This window comes from Antedon mediterranea, chromosome 11 (assembly GCF_964355755.1).
Source record: "Antedon mediterranea chromosome 11, ecAntMedi1.1, whole genome shotgun sequence".
Lineage (NCBI taxonomy): Eukaryota > Metazoa > Echinodermata > Crinoidea > Comatulida > Antedonidae > Antedon > Antedon mediterranea.
This window is the reverse complement of record NC_092680.1, coordinates 12,621,987-12,648,016: the sequence shown is the minus strand read 5'-3', so window position 1 is coordinate 12,648,016 and position 26,030 is coordinate 12,621,987. Positions and strand designations below refer to the sequence as shown.

Genomic DNA, 26,030 nt, shown 5'->3' with positions numbered 1-26,030 from the left:
CTGTAATAAAAATACGCAATAAGCTACTGTTTTCTTTCATGTTATTTCTAATTTCATAGCAATTCAATTGTGTGCAGATACTTGTCGGTTTGTTGTACTCTTGCTTAATGCAGTTGATGTTATCGACCTATACTTGCTTGCTCCTTGCATGTCTCATTGTTTTATGTTATATAAGCCGAGAGTTGTGTGACTTACCCACTGTGAAGTCACGACAACGGTTTTGTTTTTTAAATGTCTATTTTGTTGCGCTCCAGAATACAGCAGGGGAAGATCTGACAGTATTTCTAGATCAAATATTTGCAAGTATATCTAAATCACTCATCATCATCCCTTCTCAAAATTAATTGATTTTTTACAGTACCGTGAGCAATTAAAATCATTATTCATTTTATCTCAATTGAGATTTACTGAGAATGTTTGTTTAAATTACACCATTATAAGGAATACAATAACACATTTCTTTATTATTAAAAAATGTGGACGCAAACAAACCCTTAGTTTGTCTCCACCAAAGCAGAGCGAATACTTGTGCGCATTTAGCTGTCCTCACCACTTACAACAATAACGGCACCCACAATTTCGGAGTAGAGTGAATGAAAGACATACAATATTCCTCGAATCAAGTTCGAGACCGAGTTCAGCCAAACTATACTTACCACATCCGATATATAAGCGAAAAAGTATTAATTTTAGAAATGAAGTCCACAAAGGAATTTGCTATAGACAACTTTGTATTTGTATTTACAATCTTCACTAATGTAGGCCATGTTCCAAATAAAGTTTTAAACTTGCTTCTTGATGAACACAACTAAAATGTTCATAACTTACAGTAATATTTTTTCTTCAGGTGATTTTGGTGGTGCTCTTGGGTTGTTCTTCGGAGCAAGTATCGGTGCAATATTTGAGACGATTGATTTCTGGTTAATTCAGGGTTACAAAAGAAAGAAATCAACAGTAGAGGTTGATGCAACTTATTAAATATATGTTATTATTGTGTAATATAATTTTTTCCACACACAAAAATGTGTTGCATGTTTACGTAGACTTAAGACTGTAAACCTAGATTAAAGTAGCACATATCCACACACAGAAAAGATGTTTATTTTTATGTGTATGAAAATGTAAATTCTAGATATATGCATTCATTTGGAAATTGATTCAGCTTGGTATAATAATAAGGTCTTCTGGCGAAAAAGTTATGTCTTTGAAATAGTTAGAATGTCGGTGGTTACATTGCATCGATATTGTCTTTTTGTATTTCGATCATATTAGAAGAAAAAGTAGCTAACCTTTTGTTTAGGCAAACAAAATATGTGAATACAACCAAGGGAGAAAGGTTTAATAACTTATTGCGTAGGCCTACCAGAATCGGTATGTGTGTAAATGCTGCCACCTATCGATACAGACTTGTTAAATTAATAAGGATAGAGTGCAATACGTCATCAAAGAATTACTTATCCCTGTAAACCACTGGCAACAAATAGTCACGTGACAACTACGCAGAAGTAAGTTGAGCTTACTGATTCTGCGCATGATTTATTTATATTTACGTTGACAACAAGCCAATTAGTATAAAAACTGTTGAATTACAGTAGTATTTACAACAAAAATCAAAATCACACTATAATATTTAGACAATCACAAGCAATACTCGGAATAATTGTCTCATTAAACACCCGGATAACTGTCACCCGACGTTACCGCATAATTTATATATTACCGACAGTGTTTGATTAGTGTAAGATATTAGGTTTTGTGTAATATTGGGCGAACTGAACTGTTAAATTAGTAGATAGCCTAGTACACCGTGGTTTTGTCATCATTCGCAAGGATTCAGGTTACACGTACGGTTCAACAACCAAGTCTACTACGGTCTAATCTTCAGGCATACGACAATCATGAAGGTTAAACCTGAAAACAAGATTGAACAAGACGAGATTTTTCCTCCAAATGACCGATTGCAAATATTTGGAGAAAATACATCTATTCACGGAATAAGAAACATCACTAATGGTAACAGGTGGACCCGAAGGTGAGCATTTTTTGTAAATTCTTTACTCAAGTAACATGCTATTTTTATATTTTTATTTTTTTTCTTCATTTTTTTCTGATAAAATAATACAATATTTGAAACGTTATATTAAACGATATTTTAAGAAAAGAAGCTATAATGGTAATAGGAATAGAATAATAATAGTCCCTAACTGGTATTCTATCCTTGGTGGAATGATTATAATAGTGGACCTAACAAGTGGACACGAGTAAGCATTTCATTTTATTTACACAAATGTTTTTATTCGTGTGTATTTTTTTATTTTTTTTGCTAGTAAATTGTTAAATTGTATTCCTTTATTCTTTTTAATTGAGTAAAGCGCTGTTGCTCTTTTATTTACCTCCGCCAAGGAGGTATATATAATCGGTAGCGTGTGTTTATTTACCTCCGCCAAGGAGGTATATATAATCGGTAGCGTGTGTTTATATACCTCCGCCAAGGAGGTATATATAACGCCGTGGTTAGGATTCCGGCACCGGAACTCAACTGCCCAGCGTTAGGGAATCCGACACGATATTGCGCATGCGCAGAGCGAGGTAATCGGCGACTCTATACTTATCAATAACAGCGATGGATCGTTTCATGAGCTGTGCCACAACACACGGCGAACTAGCCTAGATGCCTACTGATGGGATCCACTAATCTAGGCTAGGGCTACCAGTTAGACGTGACCAGTGGGCCTATAGTATTTATTTTGTAATTAAAAAGTGGTTGCTTCATTCATATATAAACTTCATATCATTATGAATTATATAATTACATGACTAGTTTTATGATTTTTCATAACGCATTATACTGTACACAAAGAACTTAAGTTCTTTGCTGTACATAAACAACATGCAATCACAAGTTGATTTGTTGACACGGCAGCCACCGCGTGGATGTGAAAAAACTGTTCGGGAAGTCAGGGTCGCAACGCTAAAAACAGCATTACGATTCTTAAATCTTAGATAGATACTGATACTTATTAATATCATTATAAATATTATAATATATAATTAGTCGTATTTTAATTATTAATTCATGTATGGCATAGGCCATGAAGTTTCATCCATCGCTCTCTCGCTCGCGCAACGACTATCTAGGCTACAGTAAATCCCTATAACACTCCGACTCTCCGTGGTGTGGCACTATTTAGTGCAAGCAAAGAATATATCACAAGAATGAGTAATCCGCGATTTTCCCTGTAACAGTAATATTGTCCATGTGGTAGGGCGCCGCCATAAGTGTGGATGTATCTGGGATGTATACAACTTTTTGTGACGGTTTCAATCATCAAAGGCTAGACCACCGGTAGTATTTTCATGATAAAAAATGTTATCAACTACATGCCAACATCATGTTAAATACTATTTGGATATTTAATTGTTCGTTTTATGCAATTTATTTAGTAAAAACTGCCGTATAAACAGTTTGCTTTATCAACCGGGCGCTACGATAGCGTGACCGGGCGTGTTGGTGTTTACGGGTTTTCACGAAGGATAGTTTAATAATATTCCTATATTTAACTGTTTCTGGTAAAACAAATAAATGTTAATGACATTTAACATTTTGTCCTATTAATAACATGTATTTTATACTAATTTATATCATAAAAACAATACTTAATTTACCGGGCGTAGAGTAGTACACGGCAATGGTAAAGAATAGGCCGTGCTGAGTAACGATTCATTGATTTTTGGTGTTGCTGTGTTAGGCCTTTTTTGTGAACTAACTTAGCATGTTAGTAAATAATTGTCTGTAAAAGTGAATGTACACTAGTTTGTTAATAAATATGTATTATAAAATAGTTTACAATTGCAAAAACTATTATCATAATTCTATTTAATGTGACATGTATAATATCTATTAAATCAAGTCTTATTTAGTATGTATACATCCGCCCTTATGAGGGCGGGCATCACTCACTGGAGCTCTCTGTTACAAATTTCTCATGCAAAAATCGCGGAATACTCATTCTTGTGATATATATTCTTTGGTGCAAGCTATAATTCACTTCCCAGAGCTCTGGGCATGCGCAATAGCGTGTCGGATTCCCTAACGGTGGGCAGTTGAGTTCCGGTGCCGGAATCCTAACCACGGCGTATATATAATCGGTAGCGTGTGTTTATTTACCTCCGCCAAGGAGGTATATATAATCGGTAGCGTGTGTTTATATACCTCCGCCAAGGAGGTATATATAATCGGTAGCGTGTGTTTATTTACCTCCGCCAAGGAGGTATATATAATCGGTAGCGTGTGTTTATTTACCTCCGCCAAGGAGGTATATATAATCGGTAGCGTGTGTTTATATACCTCCGCCAAGGAGGTATATATAATCGGTAGCGTGTGTTTATTTACCTCCGCCAAGGAGGTATATATAATCGGTAGCGTGTGTTTATATACCTCCGCCAAGGAGGTATATATAATCGGTAGCGTGTGTTTATATACCTCCGCCAAGGAGGTATATATAATCGGTAGCGTGTGTTTATTTACCTCCGCCAAGGAGGTATATATAATCGGTAGCGTGTGTTTATTTACCTCCGCCAAGGAGGTATATATAATCGATAGCGTGTGTTTATTTACCTCCGCCAAGGAGGTATATATAATCGGTAGCGTGTGTTTATATACCTCCGCCAAGGAGGTATATATGATCGGTAGCGTGTGTTTATTTACCTCCGCCAAGGAGGTATATATAATCGGTAGCGTGTGTTTATTTACCTTCGCCAAGGAGGTATATATAATCGGTAGCGTGTGTTTATTTACCTCCGCCAAGGAGGTATATATAATCGGTAGCGTGTGTTTATTTACCTCCGCCAAGGAGGTATATATAATCGGTAGCGTGTGTTTATTTACCTCCGCCAAGGAGGTATATATAATCGGTAGCGTGTGTTTATTTACCTCCGCCAAGGAGGTATATATAATCGGTAGCGTGTGTTTATTTACCTCCGCCAAGGAAGGAGGTATATATAATCGGTAGCGTGTGTTTATTTACCTCCGCCAAGGAGGTACATATAATCGGTAGCGTGTGTTTATTTACCTCCGCCAAGGAGGTATATATAATCGGTAGCGTGTGTTTATTTACCTCCGCCAAGGAGGTATATATAATCGGTAGCGTGTGTTTATTTACCTCCGCCAAGGAGGTATATATAATCGGTAGCGTGTGTTTATTTACCTCCGCCAAGGAGGTATATATAATCGGTAGCGTGTGTTTATTTACCTCCGCCAAGGAGGTATATATAATCGGTAGCGTGTGTTTATTTACCTCCGCCAAGGATGTATAATAATCGGTAGCGTGTGTTTGTTTGTTACTTGGCAAAAAGAATTTTGCCAAGTATAGTATTTACTTGTTTGTATGTATGTATGTTTGTTTGTATGTATGTTTGTTACTTGGCAAAAAGAATTTTGCCAAGTATAGTATTCACTTTGTTTGTATGTATGTATGTATGTTTGTATGTTTGTTTGTTTGTTTGTTTGTTAGCACGATAGCGCCTACAGTTTTTAAGTTATCGTTCTGAATGTTGGGTGTAGATAGGTATATACTTTTTTAGTCATTTTTTTAAAGTTCATTCTGTGCATAGGTATATACTTACTGTCAGAACATGCCTATTGATTTTAAGGAAAATTGATATATTGGTCATGCCACAAAAGCTTATCTTCCATCGATATATTAAATAGCACACTCTGTATTCTTTTAACATGAACATATTCTTTGACATGGACCAACATATTAGTCGACTGGCAGGGAGCACCGTAAATCGGCACAGCTTCAAGACACTCCTCGACCATTATTCTGGTCAATCTTGATTTTAGAAAGGTCATTTTTTTGCAATGCCGGGATTGTTTGTATTAAAAAATTATTTAAACAAAATTATTAACCCCAGCAGGATTTTAACATGTAAAGCTAATACATAAAGACAAAAAATGTATCTTTCAACATGCGCTCAATCAGTGGATATATTTTGCCAAGTACTTCACTCAGTTTCTGAGTGCTTTCATTTGTTTGTTAGCACGATAGCGTAGGTGTAGATAGGTATATACTTTCAGATCATGCATATTGAAAATCAACAATATTGGTTTATTCACAAATAACAAAAATGATATAGTTGACTGGTGGAGCGTTTATTAAGCTTACTCCATGGGTGAAGGCAGGGGCGCCGAAAATCGGCAGCAGCTTCAAGACACTCCTCAACTCCTGGTCAATCTTGATTTTAGAAAGGTCATTGTTGCAATGCCAGAATTGTTTGTATCAAAAAATTATTTAAACAAATTATTAACCCCAGCAGGATTTTAACATGTAAAGCTAATACATAAAGACAAAAAATGTATCTTTCAACATGCTCCCAATCAATGGATATATTTTGCCAAGTACTTCACTCAGTTACCGTACTTCACTCAGTTTCTGAGTGCTTTCATTTGTTTGTTAGCAGGATTACTCAAAAAGTTATTACAAGTATATGCATCCAAACCAACGTAAATAATGTTGATTTAACGTGATTCAGTTTAACAGTTTAATGATAAATTGGTGATACAAGCGTGAAACCATCAACATACAATGTAGACAAGCAAAAACTATACAATGTTACAATAACATAAGCAAAATAAATCTTACAAATTGTTTACATAGAAAAGACTAAACAACCATAACAGAATTTACATACTGCTGTGACCCGTAAAAATAATTTGGCAAGATTCTAAGATCGAAAGAGAGTAAAATCAGTGGGAATATCTGAAAGAGAGTAAAATCATTGGGAATATCTGAAAGAGAGTAAAATCAGTGAGAATATCTGAAAGAGAGTAAAACCAGTGTGAATATCTGAAAGAGAGTAAAACCAGTGGGAATATCTGAAAGAGAGTAAAACCAGTGGGAATATCTGAAAGAGAGTAAAATCAGTGGGAATATCTGAAAGAGAGTAAAATCAGTGGGAATATCTGAAAGAGAGTAAAATCAGTGAGAATATCTGAAAGAGAGTAAAACCAGTGGGAATATCTGAAAGAGAGTAAAACCAGTGGGAATATCTGAAAGAAAGTAAAACCAGTGGGAATATCTGAAAGAGAGTAATACCAGTGGGAATATCTGAAAGATAGTAAAACCAGTGGGAATATCTGAAAGAGAGTAAAACCAGTGTGAATATCTGAAAGAGAGTAAAACCAATGGGGATATCTGAAAGAGAGTAAAGCCAATGGGGATATCTGAAAGAGAGTAAAACCAGTGGGCATATCTGAAAGAGAGTAGAAATCAGTGTGAATATCTGAAAGAGAGTAAAACCAGTGGGAATATCTGAAAGAGAGTAAAACCAGTGGGAATATCTGAAAGAGAGTAAAACCAGTGGAAATATCTGAAAGAGAGTAAAACCAGTGTGAATATCTGAAAGAGAGTAAAACCAGTGGGAATATCTGAAAGAGAGTAAAACCAGTGGGAATATCTGAAAGAGAGTAAAACCAGTGGGAATATCTGAAAGAGAGTAAAACCAGTGGGAATATCTGAAAGAGAGTAAAATCAGTGTGAATATCTGAAAGAGAGTAAAACCAGTGGGAATATCTGAAAGAGAGTAAAACCAGTGGAAATATCTGAAAGAGAGTAAAACCAGTGTGAATATCTGAAAGAGAGTAAAACCAGTGGGAATATCTGAAAGAGAGTTAAACCAGTGTGAATATCTGAAAGAGAGTAAAATCAGTGGGAATATCTGAAAGAGAGTAAAACCAGTGGGAATATCTGAAAGAGAGTAAAACCAGTGGGAATATCTGAAAGAGAGTAAAACCAGTGGGAATATCTGAACGTTTATTTTTCGTCTTTTATGAGAAACACTCAGATACTGTACTTCTATTTTAGTTATATCATTTTTATTATAATTATACCCTATCGTTGGCCCTAAACCGTCTCGGACAAAGTCAAATCATTGTATTATAGCATATTTTTTTATGTAATTATATATTATAAATAAGGGCAAAATTCGGTAAATCGCGCGTTCTAGAATGTTTACTCGATGGTATATCAAGTTGGTTCGTACTTTCGGTACTGATTTTAACCACCTGATGTAACCCTGTTTACTAATTAAATTGAGTTTGATAATTAGTTAATTAATTAGTTTTCCCCAATTACTGTGAGTGTGGGTAGCCCCTACTTTTAGATTATAAACACATAATAATATAATACTTTATTACTGATAGTTGCTTCTCAACGTTTGTATTAATTAATAATTTAAAAAATATAAACGTCGTAGTGGTGTATCGTTACATGTACTTTACTATTTCAATCGACTATGACAGTGACAATTTTAACAGTTATTAATTCCTTAAATATTTTACTCTAGTTACTTAGTGGATAATAAAGACATATAAAGAATAATTTAATATAAAGAATATATAAAAAGTTGTTCCTCTTTGTATCTATCCTCAACCCCAACCCTCAACCCTAATGTTAGATACAAAACACAAATTGGGTTTGTTTAAATGAGTCCAAATCAAACATTTGGACTCATGTTGTGACAAGTTTCTGTTTTGGAAGTAATTCGCAGGGTGCTAATTTTGGTTGACTACATAAATCATTGTGTCTATTTGTTTGTTTCTGTAAACGACAATGTTTTATAGTCATGTGGTACGTACATTTAAAATCGTCTTTCAGGGGCTGGTCAAGCACATCAAGATGACAGTTTTATTACTTTTGCTTTTCCGCTACTCCCCTGTTATACTTATTTGTTTTTTTGTGTTATGTAGAAAGATTGAAAATAAATAAATAAAAAAATCGGCCCCAGGTCATGTCGGCCCCAAGTCAAGTCGGCCAAAAGGCAAATTGGTTCCAAGTAAAGTCGGCCTCAAGTCAACTCGGCCAATAAAATCCTTTCTTTGAATTTTTTTTTCATAAATCATTATATAAATATATATCAAGTATATACTCGATCCGTCATTAAAACATTAGAAAGAAATTAGAAACTTGCGGTAAGTGCCTATTCAACAAACAGTACCGGTAATGAATTCAATGTTCGTATACAAGAGTAAAGAAGAAATCAATAGCCTCTCCACCAGTTGCATAAATGAGTTTATGATTGATGGAAATGTGTCATTCTTGTGGTGACAGCAAATTGAATTTTAATTTGCTACGACGATATCATTTCCTGAACCATGTTTACAAAATCGAAATCTGTACCGTAGTTATTGAAGAAATATCTTCAGCTTTGTCTACACTATCAAACTTTATGTGACAAAAAAATGTGATGTGCCCTTTGACATGATGATGTCATATCACTACCATATTTGGGAATGTCACTACGATATTTGGCCACATCGCATGTAGTTTGATAGACAGAGCTTCAAACATATACAGTAGATAGTTTGGCCACACCTTGTTTACTGATTCACCTATGCCTCTGTCGAAATGTTACCATGATTATAATACGCATTCTTCATAAATGTAAATTCATCTTTAACTACCATTTTTTTTGGCGCCTTTTATTTTTCTGAATATTTCATATCTTTTGTTTTGGCCAAAATTATGGAATTAACTTGGTAAAACACCAACAATATACAGTACATCTCTTTACTTCTTGCAATTAGCTAAATATAAAAAGAAAACATTTTCTACCTTATTAATTATTGCAATTGCAAGCTGCATTTATTTATTTATTTTGTCACCATTGCTTATTTTGTTTGCATACGTGTGTCTTTTTCAGGTGTCTGCACGTAACAAGTTCTCGATTTATCGCGGTTGGAATAAATGTCTAAGGCCCTGTTTCTGCTGCCAACTAAATACCGTATATTATACGGTATTTTTTGAATACCGTATATATACGGTATATTTTTGGCAGCAGAAACTGCGCTCATAAAAAATATACCGTATTTTGTATACCGTATTTTCCCCACAAAATTTGTGGATAAAATACGGTATTTACAAATTTATACCGTATTTTTTGTACCCATTTCTGCTGCCAATAAAAAATACCGTATTTTTTTTTTACATGACAAAAGGTCAACATTCGTGTTTTTATTTTCTGTCGCTGTCAGCTCTTTTACACACGTGTATATATATATTCGGCGAAAATGTGGAGCGAAGACGTCACAGTTTTACTAAATAAATTTGTGTGGGGAAGCTAAAATGTCTGGCCAACTAAAAGGTAATAAAAGGGACAACCACATTTATAAAGACATTTCTAAAAAAATAAAGCAGGAGTATGGAACAGACTTGTCTCCAAAGCAAGTAAACTCAAAGCTGAAGAGCCTGCGAAAGCAGTACAATATTGCAAAATACAATAACTCGGGGAGGGAACGAATTAATTGTCCCCATTACGATGTTTTCTGTGCTCTCACAACATCTCTATCACTAGGGCTAGGCTGTTGAAAGTGAGACGTAAAACTTCCTTTATTGAAAGACTAATACCTGTCATAACTTTTGTTTTCCTAATAAATCAACTCTTTACTCATCATACATATTTCATTTATTTTGAGCAAACGTCCATACTGAACAAACATAGCTAACATTTACTTATTTATTTAAACTGTTTTGTACTTAGGACTATACGCAAATATGCATCATATTTAACAGTAAATCAATGTTGTTCGTTCATTTTATAACCACCAATATGAGGTTTATCAGCATTGATTGCCATCTCATTTTACACTAATTAAACTTTATTACGCAGCATATTATTCATATACCACCCACACATCTTCTCGCTACGGTGAATAGAAAGCGTTGGTTTCTGTGCATGCGTATTCTTAATTATATATACACTTGGTGAGGCAGGCCAAGCAATGTTTGATTTCGATTTCTCCAGTCGAAACAAAAATAAAAACACATTTATAAAAGTTAAATTATTATGAACATGAAAGAATTATGAAACAATCAGAAACAAGTAGATTTAAAAAGTTAAGTACAAAGTCTCAAAATACATTCAATTGCATTAGCTAAAACACTAAATTATTAAAATTACTAACAGTTAATTTGTGTAGGCCTAATAGCAATAAAACTATTAATTAAAATGTTGGTTAATCTCAATCGCCCACTTTACTAATATTGATAGAGAGGGGAGAGAGAGAAGGGAGAGGGAGGGGGAGAGAGAGAGAGAGAAGGGAGAGGGGGTGAGGGATAGAGAGAGAAAGGGGGGAGGGAGAAAGGGGAGAGAGAAAAAAGGAGAGGAGAGTGAGGGAGAGAGAGAGAGAGAGAAAAAAGGGGGAGGGAGAGAGAGAGAGAGAGAAAAGTGAGAAGGAGAGAGGGGAGAGAGAGGGGACAATCAGCTTGCTACTTTAGAAGTGAAAAATCCTTTCAAACTACGTCCATTATTTAAGTATGTTTACAATTGTGTGTTTATTATGTGTTTTTACAGGCTTGTGTGGACGGTGGTGTTGTGTGTTTCATTTGTAACTCTGACATATCAAGTGTACTCGTCTGTTAATATGTACTTTGAGTTTGAAACAAACACTAAATTTCAGCAGAAGTATAGAGGACCACAGGAATTTCCAAATGTGGTAATTTGCAACTCAAACATGTTAAGGTATTATCATAATTGTCATTATTACCATTACAATTAAATTCGTACCATGTAAACTAGGACGTAACGTGTGAAAGAGTTTTGCATGTTACAACAATGTAAATGTAAATGTATAGGTACATGTGAATTAAAATGCTTGTGCTTCATGCAAGTCTTCTTGTTACGCTGCGTCCTCATGGGAAACAGCAAGCTCCACCAATAGACAGATGTGCGCTTACGCACAGATATAGCACGCGGTGTTACATTGATGTTATATTACATGCCTGTGAAGATTACCGACATTTTTAAATAGATGTATCAAGAAAACACTTTTTTCAAACGTCCGTACCAAGGTAATTTTTTGTTAAATGTTAGAGATCGTATACGTGTGAATGGAATACGTTTAATGAATGAAATTACTTTAAAAATATTTTAACCCGTACTTAAAACTTAAATTTTCTTCTTAATTGCACATTTTATCAACGGAGCAAACCAATACTATCCTGATCACTAATAATTTGAACTTTGCATTCCTCCCTTTGTTCCCATTTCTCTGGTACCTCTCGGCTCACTTTGCTCCCGTCGTTGCTATCCATCGTCTCCCTCTCTCGTCTCTAAACCTTAATGTTGATTATATTCGTCTCTAAACCTTAATGTTGATTATATTCCTTTTTAGATCACCGTCAGTAATGACAGATTTTGGAGGTCTTCTTAACTATTACCAGTATGGGCTACTGTATCTTAAAACACTGTTTCCGTCAGTTAGTTTCATAAAAGAAAGTCACGAATTGCCATTAGAGTTCGAAGATGAATTTCCAGGCGGCGGTGACGTCAAGACATTTATTGAACGAAGCGGACATCGTATCGATTCTATGCTGAGGGTGTAAGTGAATACTAGTATTAGTTACACTTTTGAATTCCCTTGTTTGTCACTTTTATCCAGACTAGCCATCCATGTGACTTGCTTTACCTAGTATTTTCTGTCAATGCAATGTTATCACTATTTTGGTATGTGTTAAAAGAGGGAGGCATATCGAAACAAACACACAGATAAATGTTACAATTTTGAATCGCTTTTTACGATCGCTTTTTGTTGTGTGTTACTTAGATGCTATTTTAATGGAGAACCATGTACAGCTGATGACTTTGAAAAAATGATAACGAATTATGGTCTATGCTACAGATTTGTCCCTCCAACTAGCAACCTTATCAACGGAACCGGTAAGATTCAAATATATCATAATGTTCATTATTGTGGATGCTATTTGAATTGTACATTTGGCGTTGAAAACGTAGATTTTATAAATATTTATGATTGAGATGAGGCCCTTTCAATTGTTGGACAACTTGTGCAAACGTTTTGCCATAAGTAAGATGAATGGCTTCAAAATTAAAACAAAAAAAACATATGTAAGGAATGCAATTTTAGCTATATTCATTTAATGACTATTACAACATTGCCCATCTCCGTTTAAATCATGTTTTTACATTACAGTTCTTTCACGTAAATAATGTTTTTTTCGATCCAATTTTTGGTCAAAATGAATAACTATTATTTCATATAAAAAATGTCATAAATTGAACAAAATGTTCTTCTTTCTAACATAATTATCTTCTGTACTGACACTTGTGCTCAAGCTTTGTCCGGATTAATGGTCTTTGAGATAGGAGACATAGGGCGTTTAACTACCATGTGCCATTTATTCTTGTTGTGGGTGGGCCGGTTGCGATTTTTTTTTCCGTACGAGAGTTCCTCCATCGGTTCGTTTCGGACTCAATCGACTCTCTTCGGTATTCGGTAAAGTCAGCTCACTGATGCGTGACAACATAATACAATTTACATTTACAAACCGCGAGCTTACTTTCACACAGGCTCTCACAATAGTAGTAAAATAAATCTACACTAATACGAGTTTTGATGACATTAATTAATAAATACTAGGCCTACTTAGTAATTACATTAAGAACCCAATAGCATATTGAAGATATTTAGGTCTACGACCCAATAGTAATTAGTAGGTCGTTTCAGATATTATTTTTTGAAGTTGAACGACCTTTTGTCACGAACGAGAGGCTCTTTTCTTATCGTTTATGGTATTGTAGCTAGCCTAGCTTGTGTAAGCCTATGCAAGGTATTACTTTTGAATTTAAAATGATTATGTACAGTAGGAATTCCTATGCACAGTGTATGTTTTTTATACCCTTTTAAAATAATATTATTAAATTAATATTTATATTGTAAGGTAATGGAAATTTTACGTTAAAGGTGTACGTATTAATTATCCCCAATCTTGAAAAAAAGATTTCAGACTTTTAATAATAGGCAACTTTGGAGTTTTAATTAAGTTAACACAATATTAAACGCTTTATAAGCAAGCATGTGTTTCTATACATTACAACTTACAAGAATACATGTTACTAATACTAGGCCTATAATGTATACAATTTTTCAAATGTTACACTTAAAAACCTGAAGAAAATTGTAATTTTCTTGATAAAAACATCTACTACTACTGTAGACAGTAGATGGAATGTACTACATTGAAGCACACGTACCATGGAGTACTCCATGCACGTACGTAGGGCTAGGCTAGCTAGGCCTTGTTTGTGACGACCAACAAAGTGCTGCTGCTGTGTGTGTGTTACTGTTTGTGAATCTGATGGTACATACATTGGTTTGTGGCTGCCTATACAGTATTATATTATTAAAATTCTAGGACTATTATTATTATTACAATGACGTTCAGTACTACTATTAATATTTATTATTATATTTACAGTGAGTATAGTATTAGGCCTCTAGTATAGTATGTATAAATTTGTCACTCGTGCAAAAAAGCTGCTCACGTTTTGTGGTTGCTGTCACGCATCAGTGAGCATCGGTGGCTTACCGAAGAGTCGATTGAGTCCGAAACGAACCGATGGAGGAACTCTCGTACGGAAAAAAAAATCGCGGGCCGGTTGTGTTTAAGTAGGCCAGCTTAATTTGATACTGTTTTTATTTCATCTTTTTTCCATTTTTCCATATTTTCAAGTAGTATTTTCACTTTCTTGTTATCTTCATGTAGAGCTAATTTGCAGGTGTATTATCTGTGAGTCCTCTTAGATGACCGTACCAGTTTAACGTTCTTCTGTTTATCTTCCGACTCAATTTTTCCAGGTTTATCATCCAAGACGCCAAAACAAAACACACTTATTTTTGGAATGATCAATAACCAGTGTGCATAATATTAATTTTAAACGAATTTATTTATTTATATATTCAGGCACGACATACGGGTTATCTTTGATTTTAAATGTAGAGAAGTATGACTTCTATTCAGCACCGAGAGAAAATATTGGATTTAGAATTTCTGTTGCAAGCAAACACGACATTCCAGATTTACAATCTTCTGGTATTGACGTTTCAACGGGAACACAAACACAAATTACAATTAGAAAATCTAAGGTACATTTTCAAATAAATACAAAATATGCCGACATGACTGACCTGACGGATGACTAAAATACGCAACATAGTTCCTATAATGAATTGAATTCAATTCCGATCCTATTTAAAATTGTCTGCATGTGTGATAATTATTAGAGTGCCACGTCACGAACTAGAACCTTGTGTTACGGTCATCACCTGGACCTTCCTTAGCACATGTCAAGGAATTTAGTGGAGAATCACGTCCAGTATCTCCGCATTCAAATTAAAGGACAACTTTCACCAAAGACCATATTTTGACAACGTATTAGGGATGTACATATGATTTCAGAACATATTGCGAGATTTACGATATGGCCGCGCGCGCTCGCCGAAATTTATATCCTTAATACGTTGTCAAAATATGGTTCTCAGTAAAGTTGTCTTTTAACATAATGACCTAGTAAAGGTACCAAGTCATCGAACATTAGAAGTTGTCTCATCAACAGGTTGTTAACCTACCTAAACCATACGGTGAATGTATTGAAGAGGGCGCTCGTTCGCTTAGGTACTTAAGTGAACCTTACTCACAGAATAAATGTCTTATGGAATGTGAATCAGAGTTTATGGTTCAAAATTGCTCGTGCAGAAATTATTATTTACCAGGAGGTTTGGACTATTTAATTAACTTATTTGAAAACACTTAAGTAAGGTAATGAGAAACTAGAGAGGAAAAAAGTGAGAAATAGTAATCTGAAAATTTAAATTTAAAAGAAAAAAGTAACTGTTACAACAAAAGTTATATTGTTATATCCTAAATTTGTAAAAAGTTAAACTTCAATTATTGGATAAACATTCAGGATTTATCCACATTTAAAGAGTTCAATTATTTAAAAAAAATATATATAGGCCTATTATATTATATTATATATATATATATAATATTGCGTTGCGTTATATTATATTTTTTTTCATTTTTGCAGGACAAAATACCCCATTTTGTTCACCAAAGCAAATATCCGAATGTTATCTCCATAGTTACAGTAAGTATTTTATACATCAGGAACATTATATTCCAATGAATATCAAGTCTACCAACTTCCTATAAAAAGAATGTATAATGATCACATCCACCTTTATCCATTCAGTATCAATTCATCCGTTAAATAATATTTAATAATAATTATAATAACTAGGTCCTGCCCAGAGATGGTTCTCGAATACATAGTAATTTCACAGTTTAAAAAAATGGCGATTTCAAATGTATGTACCGCATGACTATAAAACGTTGTCGTTTACAGAAACAAATAAATAGACACAATGATTCATGTAGTCAACCAAAATTAGCACCCTGCGAATTACTTCCAAAAGAGAAACTTGTCACAAAATGAGTCCAAATGTTTGATTTGGACTCATTTAAACAAACCCAGTTTGTGTTTAGGGTTGGGGATGAGGATAAATACAAAGAGGAACAATTTTTTAATATATTCTTTATATTAAATTATTCTTTATATTTCTTTATTTTCCAATAAGTAACGAAATATTTTTTTACATGCCTATATTAATAATATACCACTAAATAGAGTAAAACATTTCCGATTTAATAACTGTTAAAATTGTCACTGTAATAGTCGATTGAAATAGTAAAGTACATGTAATGACATTTATACTTTTTGTAATTATTTATTAATACAAACGTTAAGAAGCAACTTTCAGTAATAAAGTATTATATTATTATGTGTTTATAATCTAAACCTAGGGGCTACCCACGCTCACAGTAATAAAGTTTATTAGTATTATGGTTATATTATATCTAAAAGTACCAACACACACAATAAGAAATTTGCGATTCAAATGGTGATCAAAAGTGCTTAATACCTATTTACAGTATTGTATAGCATTACAATACTATTTATCTTTATTCTCCAAGGGCCCATAAATTTACCTACTTGTGTTAAACCATGGAGGTATGCAAGCATGGTTAAACCAAATAATTTGGAATGTTCCATTCATTGCAAATCAATACATTTGTATAAACGTATATTAAATCTATCAAAATAGTATTAGTAATAGTATATACTTCAACATTATGATACTGTAGTCGAGCTGTTCAACCAGTTTTCAGCCATTAAAAACAATTATCGTAGGAGGAGATAGGTAAATGCGAATCATCCTCGTATTATTGTATGCGGGTATTTTTCAAGATGGACACGCATTAGACAGTGTATACCACGATCGGAAAACACCCCTATTTGGAGAAAATCGTTGAACCTAAATTCGTTTTAATTGTCAATAACTAATTATCGAACTCAATTTAATTAGTAAACAGGTTAACATCAGGTGGTTAAAATCAGTATCGAAAGTACGAACCAATCGAGTAAACATTCTAGAAATAACGCGCGATTTACCGAATTTTGCCCTCACGTAAATTTATATATAGATAATAATAATACAGATTTCTAGAGCGCAATTCGCCACCAAATGTGCTCAAGGCGCTTTTGAATGCTTATAGTACACAATAACCTCAGATTAAATGCACAATATATATGCGAATTTTAAATAATTCAAAGATGTAATTAACTTTATTTCAGCACATTTTTTATCTATGAGGAATAACATTTGTGATTGTCCGGAGGAATGTATACAAGAAGTGTACAAAACATCGATGTCGTTCAGTGCTTATCCATCAAGGGGTGTTGCAGATATAATGAGGGTGGCAGATGATATAGACATGATAATATTGGCTTTAGGATGTTCTATCAGGTTTGTGAACTGGTTAAACATTATTAATCAATATGATATCAGTAATCAATATTGTACTGGTCTCAAGGGTACAAACGGTGCCCTCTATCCAGTTAGGTAAACTCGTGACAGGCAAACAAATGGACAACAAACGAACTATACGTCTACAGCAATTTATTATTCCAACGAGTGAAACTGCAAATCATAACAAGAGAAACAACAACTATTATACTTCATTAACATCAATCATATCAAACTCAATGCATATTATCAATATGACGTCATACATTTTAGTGCATAAATAATCCAAGGCATTATAATTTTAAGTCTGATAAATCATACAATAAAGTAACAATATTCCTCAGCAGACAGCCAACTTACAGACTAGTGGACATCTGCCCTCACAGAACTCATAGACATCTTAATCTCGAGATAGAATATCAGATATACTGTATCCCTGTCACATAAGAACAAAATAACATCCATAATTAACTTAAAATGGACCTGAAATGGATTTTCGATTTTTTTCATTTTAGAATGATGTTTTGGGGGCTATTAGGTGTTGCTAGAATGTATATTGTTACAAAATATAAATTGGCCCTTTTGGGGAAAGCCCCATTTGAAAATCAAAAAATATTCGCGGGTGACGTCACTTTGCGAATATATTCCTATCCCTCCAATGGAAAATTTGCAGTTTTTTGGTTATAACTCTTGAAATCTATGGAGTATTTTCTAAAAAATGCTTGTGCATTTGCAGAAACGTATTTAGAATTTTTTTAGATAAAATTATTACCGTATAAACGGTTATTCATCGAGTAAATGACGATTTAAAATCTTAAAATCAACGGTTTTTTTCTGGCAATACCGAAGTTGGCCTGGCAACGTTGTCCGGGATACAGCTCCGTGCGCAATGATGCGTATCCATATTTTCCGTTCGTGTATTTTGTATATCGTTCGTAATTTATACTGCTAAAATTTGTTAGTTTCTTTAGTTTTTAGTTTAGCAGAATTAAATTAGTAATATGAGATGATAATTTATTTGTCACGAATCAGGCAGTTCAAAAACGAATTTTATTCATATTTTACTTTGGATTGACAATGAGCGCAGTAAGTTGTTGATATCGCTTTGGTACGTCCTTGGATACACATGAAACGGAGCCTCGCCACATGATCATCAGAGACGACTTCAAGATTGATGACATTTCATTTAATGAGCCTGTGACAGCTGTTCATCAGCATCTCACAACATTTACACCAGCATCTCAAGATGAGATCCGCAACATTCTGATGAAATCACCAACAAAATCATGCAGGTTAGATCCAGTTCCTACTTCTATACTGAAGAAGTGTATAGACGCAGTCGTTCCAATAATAACGGAAATCATTAACCATTCTCTTAATACCGGCATAGTGCCAGATGAACTGAAAATTGCTCACGTTCGTCCTTTAATAAAAAAGCAAAACTTGGATCATAACACGCTGAAAAATTACCGCCCGGTGTCGAATCTTTCTTTTCTTGGAAAGACTCTGGAGCGTGTAGTGACATCACGCATTACTCCATATCTTCAAAAGCATAATTTAAATGGGAATTACCAGTCGGCATATCGTGCATGTCATAGCACGGAGAGTTCCCTTTTAAAGGTACAGAATGATTTGTTACAAGGACTGAATGATGGGAAAATAACGCTATTGGTGTTGTTGGATTTGTCAGCAGCGTTTGATACAGTTGATCACCAAAGACTGATAACCCGTCTGAGAAATCACATTGGCATAAATGGTGTTGCTCTTAACTGGTTCCAGTCATATCTTACAGGAAGACGTCAGCTAGTCTGTATCAATGATGCATTCTCAGATGAAGCTTGCCTGGAATATGGTGTACCACAGGGGTCAGTAATTGGGCCTGGCCAGTTTTCCATTTATACGCTTCCCCTTGGTGACATTATTCGCAAACACAGTCTACATTTCCATTTCTATGCAGATGATACACAGATTTATGTGTCAGTAAATCCAGTGAAAAGGGATGTTGCTGCAGCAATCAGTAAGATGGAAGCCTGTATAGAAGATGTTCGCAATTGGATGACAACAAATTACCTAAAGTTGAATGATGGAAAGACAGAGTTTATTATCGTCGGGTCTAAATGTAACATCTCCAAAATCAACATCACACATATCAGAATCGGAAACTCTAACATCGCTCCCTCATCGGTGGTCCGGAATCTGGGAATCATGCTGGATAGTAATCTCACTATGGAAGCACAAATAACAACTGTATCCAAAGCAGCATGCATATCGATTAGGAACCTTGGTCGTATTCGCGGTAATCTTAACAAGAAAACAGCTGAATTGATTGTACACTCATTTGTCACTTCTAAAATTGACATTGGTAATGCCTTGTTGTTTGGCATACCAAAATCTCAAATCAAACGTTTGCAGCGCTTGCAAAATATGGCAGCTAGAATTGTAACTTATACAAAATCAAACGCTCACATAACTCCTGTCCTGATGGATTTGCATTGGTTGCCTGTTCAACAACGTATTAAGTACAAACTTGCGTTGTTTGTATTCAAGATCCTAAATGACAGTGCTCCTGCTTATTTATCTGACCTTGTGGATCGTTACGAATCATCCCGCAGAGGCCTACGATCATTGTCACAAAACCTTCTTCAAGAGCGTAGAGCGAAAAATCAGTGGGGTCAGAGATCTTTTTACGTTGCGGCCGCAAGTGTATGGAACAGCTTACCAGCAACAGTTAAATGCTCAACTAGTCTAAACAGTTTCAAGACCAACCTAAAGACGTCGCTATTCGCTGATGTTCTCGCACGTTGTTAATGCACAAAGCGCCATGAGCGCCACATGGGTGGAGGATACCGGCGCTATATAAGTTTTCATTTATTATTATATTATGATGTGGGTGGTGGATCGACTCCGCGCTCTGGATTGGGGGCCTAGGCCTAGTAAAGGTTTGGGAGGTAGGCCTTCTAAATTCGGGTTTTAGAACAAACGAAGTACATTTTAGGGACCTATATTTCAACAACATTAGATATTGAATAAATTAGTATTTAAGTGTCAACGCTTCGCGTATCTTTCCAGGCCGTCGATCATTCACTGACTATCGGGCGGCATACACGTCACGCTCTCGATATCATCGTATGTATATGTGACGTCGTGAATATAGAGGCTTCCGACGGTCGTTGAAATAGAATATTGCAATGGCGTGAGTAATTTTCGCTAATTTACCATGGTATCTTAAAATTTCGTTTTTACTCAAAATACTATACATTTTGTTTTTATTTGTGTGGGTTTGTGTTAATTTGATACATTTAAATAACATGTGTGAATTTCTTGAAAATCGAAATTCCATTTCAGGTCCATTTTAATATACCGTTTCACCGTGTTTGTTAACGCAACACCATAACATCACAGATTTCCGTCCGTCGCACAGTACACAACATGTACGTATCATCATCTTTAACAATAATTTCAATATAAATCTAGCAACTAACTAGAATGACCTCATCGGGTAACTTTGATATGCAACATAAGTATAATGATTTATTAAATAAAACTTACAGATAACTTTCATGATACAATCTGTTGTTGTACCGTGACTAATTCTGCGCATCTACTCTACGCAGTATGGACCGTCTACGGGGCCAAAACAAATATGATACCAGTAATCAATATGATATCAGTAATCAATATTGTAAGGAAAGTACTTTATTATAAACAATAATCACGACTGAGATATGCCTGTGTTTTAGAGATGATTTATTCAGCAGAAAACGATTTCATTCAAATCTGAAAACATACAATAGCCATAACGCACATGTTAAAAAACAATAACTGACGTATTATTGAAATGCTATTATAACATTAGTTCAATAACTCACTGTTGTCAGGCAAATCCCTAGCATACTGTCATACTTTCGACCCGTCAATTAGTAACTGAAACAAAATATTATACTGCTACTAAATTAATCATTACACATAGGTTTATTCTATACTGGTTAGCATTAATTAACATTGGTTTCAATCATTACTGGTTAGCATTCGTTACACCTTGATTTTCTTTCTAGTCCTTTCCAAACTACTGTACTACACGCGCGTTCAACATCTAGGATAGCAACTGACATAATTCCTGGGTGCGCACTACAACTTGGATTTGCTATAAATCCTACAAATATGATACCAGTAATCAATATGATATCAGTAATCAATATGATACCAGTAATCAATATGATATCGGTAATCAATATGATATCAGTAATCAATATGATACCAGTAATAAATATCATCATATCAGTAATCAATATGATACCAGTAATAAATATGATACCAGTAATAAATATGATACCAGTAATAAATATTATATCAGTAGTCAATATATCAGTAATCAATATGATATCGGTAACCAATTAGATATCGGTAATCAATATGATATCAGTGATCAATATGATATCAGTAATCAATATAATATCAGTAATCAATATGATATCAGTAATCAATATGATATCAGTAATTAATATGATATCGGTAATCAATATGATATCGGTAATCAATATGATATCAGTAACCAATATGATATTGGTGATCAATATGATATCAGTAATCAATATACTATCATTAATCAATATGATATCAGTAATCAATATGATATCAGTAATCAATATGAAATAGGCCCAGTGAAGAATATATGTATCTATAGAAAGTGACATTTTAGGTTTAAACATAACCGAAGAAACCGATATTGGGTTAAATCCATTTCACTTCATTTCGTCAATGATAACAACAGACAATTTGAACAAATCAGAGATGATTTGTTTATAATTGTTTCGTTTATTGATTTCAGTAAACATTCCTCGTATGACCTGTACAACAAAGATACGGGTTACGGGACGGATAATCTGTTGTACTTTTACGTTTTAAATACTACAAGAGATGCCATGAATACAGTGAAACCAGCAGAATACCAAGTCGGCCACAGTGACCTGCTGAAGTGGAGTTGTACTTCGTTGTTTGAATACGTCCTCTACGAGTTTGTATATAGTATTAAATACATCGTTTCATCGCAACTTCTAAATCAAATGTACACTGGCTATGTATATAAAACCGATCCACAATATTCAACCGAGTATAATTCGTTGATATATTTTGAAATAAAAAATACAACTGAATATTACATTGGGGAATTTGGCCTAGATGTAAAAGTACAAAGTGAGTTGAATAAATGTGGTGCTCAGATTGATGATCCTGAAGGCTGGAACAACACGATGGGTGAACAGGTTTATGATTACATGTTTGATGTCATTTATAAAGATCAATATGTATATATAAACGATCTGTTTGTCAACAAGTTGGAAGTGTTGATAAAAGAATATGACAGCTTAGAATTGGCTACAGAATTTATCAGGTAAAAGCATTTTTAATAATATATTTTATTGTAACAGTTAACTGAGTTTAATTTATTTAACTAAGTTATTATTAATTCTTCTGGATATATGTTTATAGTATTTGTAAATGTTTTATTAGAATTTTCAATAACTATTTTGACAACCATAAAATGTCAGAAACTGTACAATTGTACAACTAAATTTTTCAGAGATAATTTCGCTCGAGTTCAAATTTACTTCGAAACCTTGAAAGTGGAAGAACTGATTGATCAACCAAAATACAAATTATTTTCTCTCATATGTAAGTATATTATTTTAAGCGTGGTTCCCACTAGAACGCAACGCAACGTAACGCAGCGACGTATCGACACAGAGCGCAGTATTGCGTAATCACAAGTGGTAACCGACGGAAAACATCGCATCTTTGATTTCACGCATCGCTAGTGGGAACCACGTTTTAGAGTAGGCTTACTAGAATCTGACAATTAAACAAAACAAAATGTTAAATTTTAAATTAACTTTTAGACTTTTAACCATGGTTCCCACTTTGACGCAACGCAATGAATGTCAGCCCACCGTAAAGATTTGTTCTCACTAGCAACGTAACGCAACCTACGCAACGTAAGAAAATTCCCTTCCAATAATTGTGTTTGCCCCTGCGTCGTCGGTTCTCAATTGTGATTACGCAATACATCACTTTGCGTCAATACGTCGCTGCGTTGCGTTCTATTGGGAACCAGGCTTTAGCTTTAAGGCCCATTCACACTAGGACGATAGCGATCGATGATAAATATATAAGCATGCATTTTTTTAACATAAAACAAAAGAAACTAGATTTAATTCGTCACTATGACGAATTATAGGTTATATGCATTGATTTAAATAAAGATAATTGATTGATTTAAGATATTTTGATTGATTGATTTTCTCAGAATCTTTAGTTATTTATAATATATGATAGGATCTTGCTAACGCAAATACAATAGCCGGTATCATAATCCGATCAAAGATCCTTCTGCGTATATAATGTCATAAACCACATTTGTGTTTTTAAATAAATTTCATTATAAATCATCTGTATAATCTATACACTAAGAAATACAATTGAACAAACAATACGGGTAATAAAAAAAAATCTTATTTCGTTTCGTTTCGTTTCCCAAGGTGAGACTCGAATTCGGTACCTTGAATGCTATAGACACGAGCAAAGACCACCGAGCCATACACAACTGACTAAAAATTATGGAAATATTCCTCCGTGTATTTACTATGCACTTTGGTGCAGATAGATTATTACATACCGCAATGAATTATAATGTTTTACTATGATGACATCTTTTAAAGATTTTTAAAAATGATGCACTGTCAAACTATATACTTTTAACTTTAATATATGAAAGTTAATGTTAAGTTTGTTATTTCGGCCTAAGAAAATGTTATAATTTGTTTGATTGTCGAAATTAATTTTTTTAAATTTAATATGCCATTAATGATGACTTAATCAACTTTTTTTCTCCTAATTTCATAATAAATCATACATATGACACTTCAAGAAAATGAAATAAAAAATAGGTGTTCCCGAGCATTCTAACGATATATATTAATTTTAAAATTTAGCATATTTTCACCATTTTGTTAACTTACACGTGCGTAGACTGTCACTTTAGACGTGCTCGTATAACGCTGTTTCGCGTTGAAAAGTGAATAAAATAATGATGATATGCAAATAATGTAGCCATCAAACACTTTAACATTCAAGACTATAATAAATTAGACCTATGATTAATACACTGCAAGAAAATAAAATAAAAAATGGGGGTAACCTTGCATTCTGATGAACTGTTTCATTTTTAAAAGTAGACATATTTTGGAACATTTTCACAATTTGTTGACGTTTTCGTGCGCAATTTTTTAAACGCTTAAAATGACCTGAATCGTGCTCTAATTTAATCAGAAATTGATTTGAAGCATTTTAAAATTTCAAACGCCATTTTGCAATGCATATAACCTAATTAGAAAGGGTTTCGTTCTAGGACTATAGGATAATCATTTATGCTGTCTTTGATAAAAATAAAATTTTAAAATTCCAATCAAATTACTAATCATGACGTCATTTGATTGGACGTGTGAAAATATAATTTTCATCAAAAGAAGCATAGATGGTTATTCTATAGTTCTAGAATGAAAAGGTTTTATATTTCTTTTATTTTATGTATGAAAAATGCAAATTATTGTCTATTATCGTCGATCGTTATCGTCCTAGTGTGAATGGGCCTTTACGGCTGTATTTAGTGTAGTACAACACCACAATAGATTTTAGAACTAGCCGTTTCTTCTTGCTCACAGACGCGATTTCTAAATCTTGCTTTCTATATCTTCAGGTGATTTCGGTGGTGCACTTGGGTTGTTCTTCGGAGCAAGTATCATGGCAATATTTGAAACTCTTGATTTCTGGTTAATTCAGGGTTACAAAAGAAAGAAACCAACAGTAGAGGTCATTGCAACCTGAACTATATTGAATATTTAGTAATTAATGAAAGTGAGAGTTACGTGATTTTCAAAGACCAGTGGCGGATCCAGGATTTTGAAATAGAGGGAGCCAGGGGCTTTAAAATGGTGAAATGAAGAGTGCTGAACTTAATTTGATGTCCTATCTTTTGCATTACCATTTGCGAAATTTGGGTGGGGGAGGACTGGACCACATTGGATCCGCACCTGATTGAGTAACTCACTCTCTCTGTGTATTGATCTGTGTAAATTGAAAATGATAGAATATAAACTATACTAAGAATTGATGAACTCTTATCATTGTGAATTTATATTAGCGGATTAACATAAATTATATAATGTATTAGTTGTATCTATATTCGTCATATGCTTTTTCAGCGTTGGGTTTTGTAGGTCTAATTCAATAAAATTCGAAAACACCAAACTAGTTTTTAAGAGTCATTCTTTTTTATTACTTTATTTTGTTTGGTTTTAAGTAGCATAAA

The 26,030-nt window shown here is 34.1% G+C and overlaps 1 protein-coding gene across 1 annotated transcript; it reads left to right on the top strand.

Moving 5' to 3' along the window:
* The first annotated feature begins 1,843 nt into the window (after window positions 1–1,843).
* On the top strand, window positions 1,844–26,030 carry LOC140061983 (acid-sensing ion channel 1A-like). Its single transcript, XM_072108022.1, has 11 exons — window positions 1,844–2,032; window positions 11,353–11,520; window positions 12,173–12,379; window positions 12,605–12,717; window positions 14,763–14,944; window positions 15,415–15,574; window positions 15,889–15,948; window positions 17,497–17,668; window positions 22,497–23,057; window positions 23,247–23,338; window positions 25,419–26,030. The coding sequence occupies exons 1-11, from the start codon at window positions 1,899–1,901 to the stop codon at window positions 25,544–25,546; spliced, it is 1,977 nt and encodes a 658-aa protein (XP_071964123.1). The 5' UTR covers window positions 1,844–1,898; the 3' UTR covers window positions 25,547–26,030.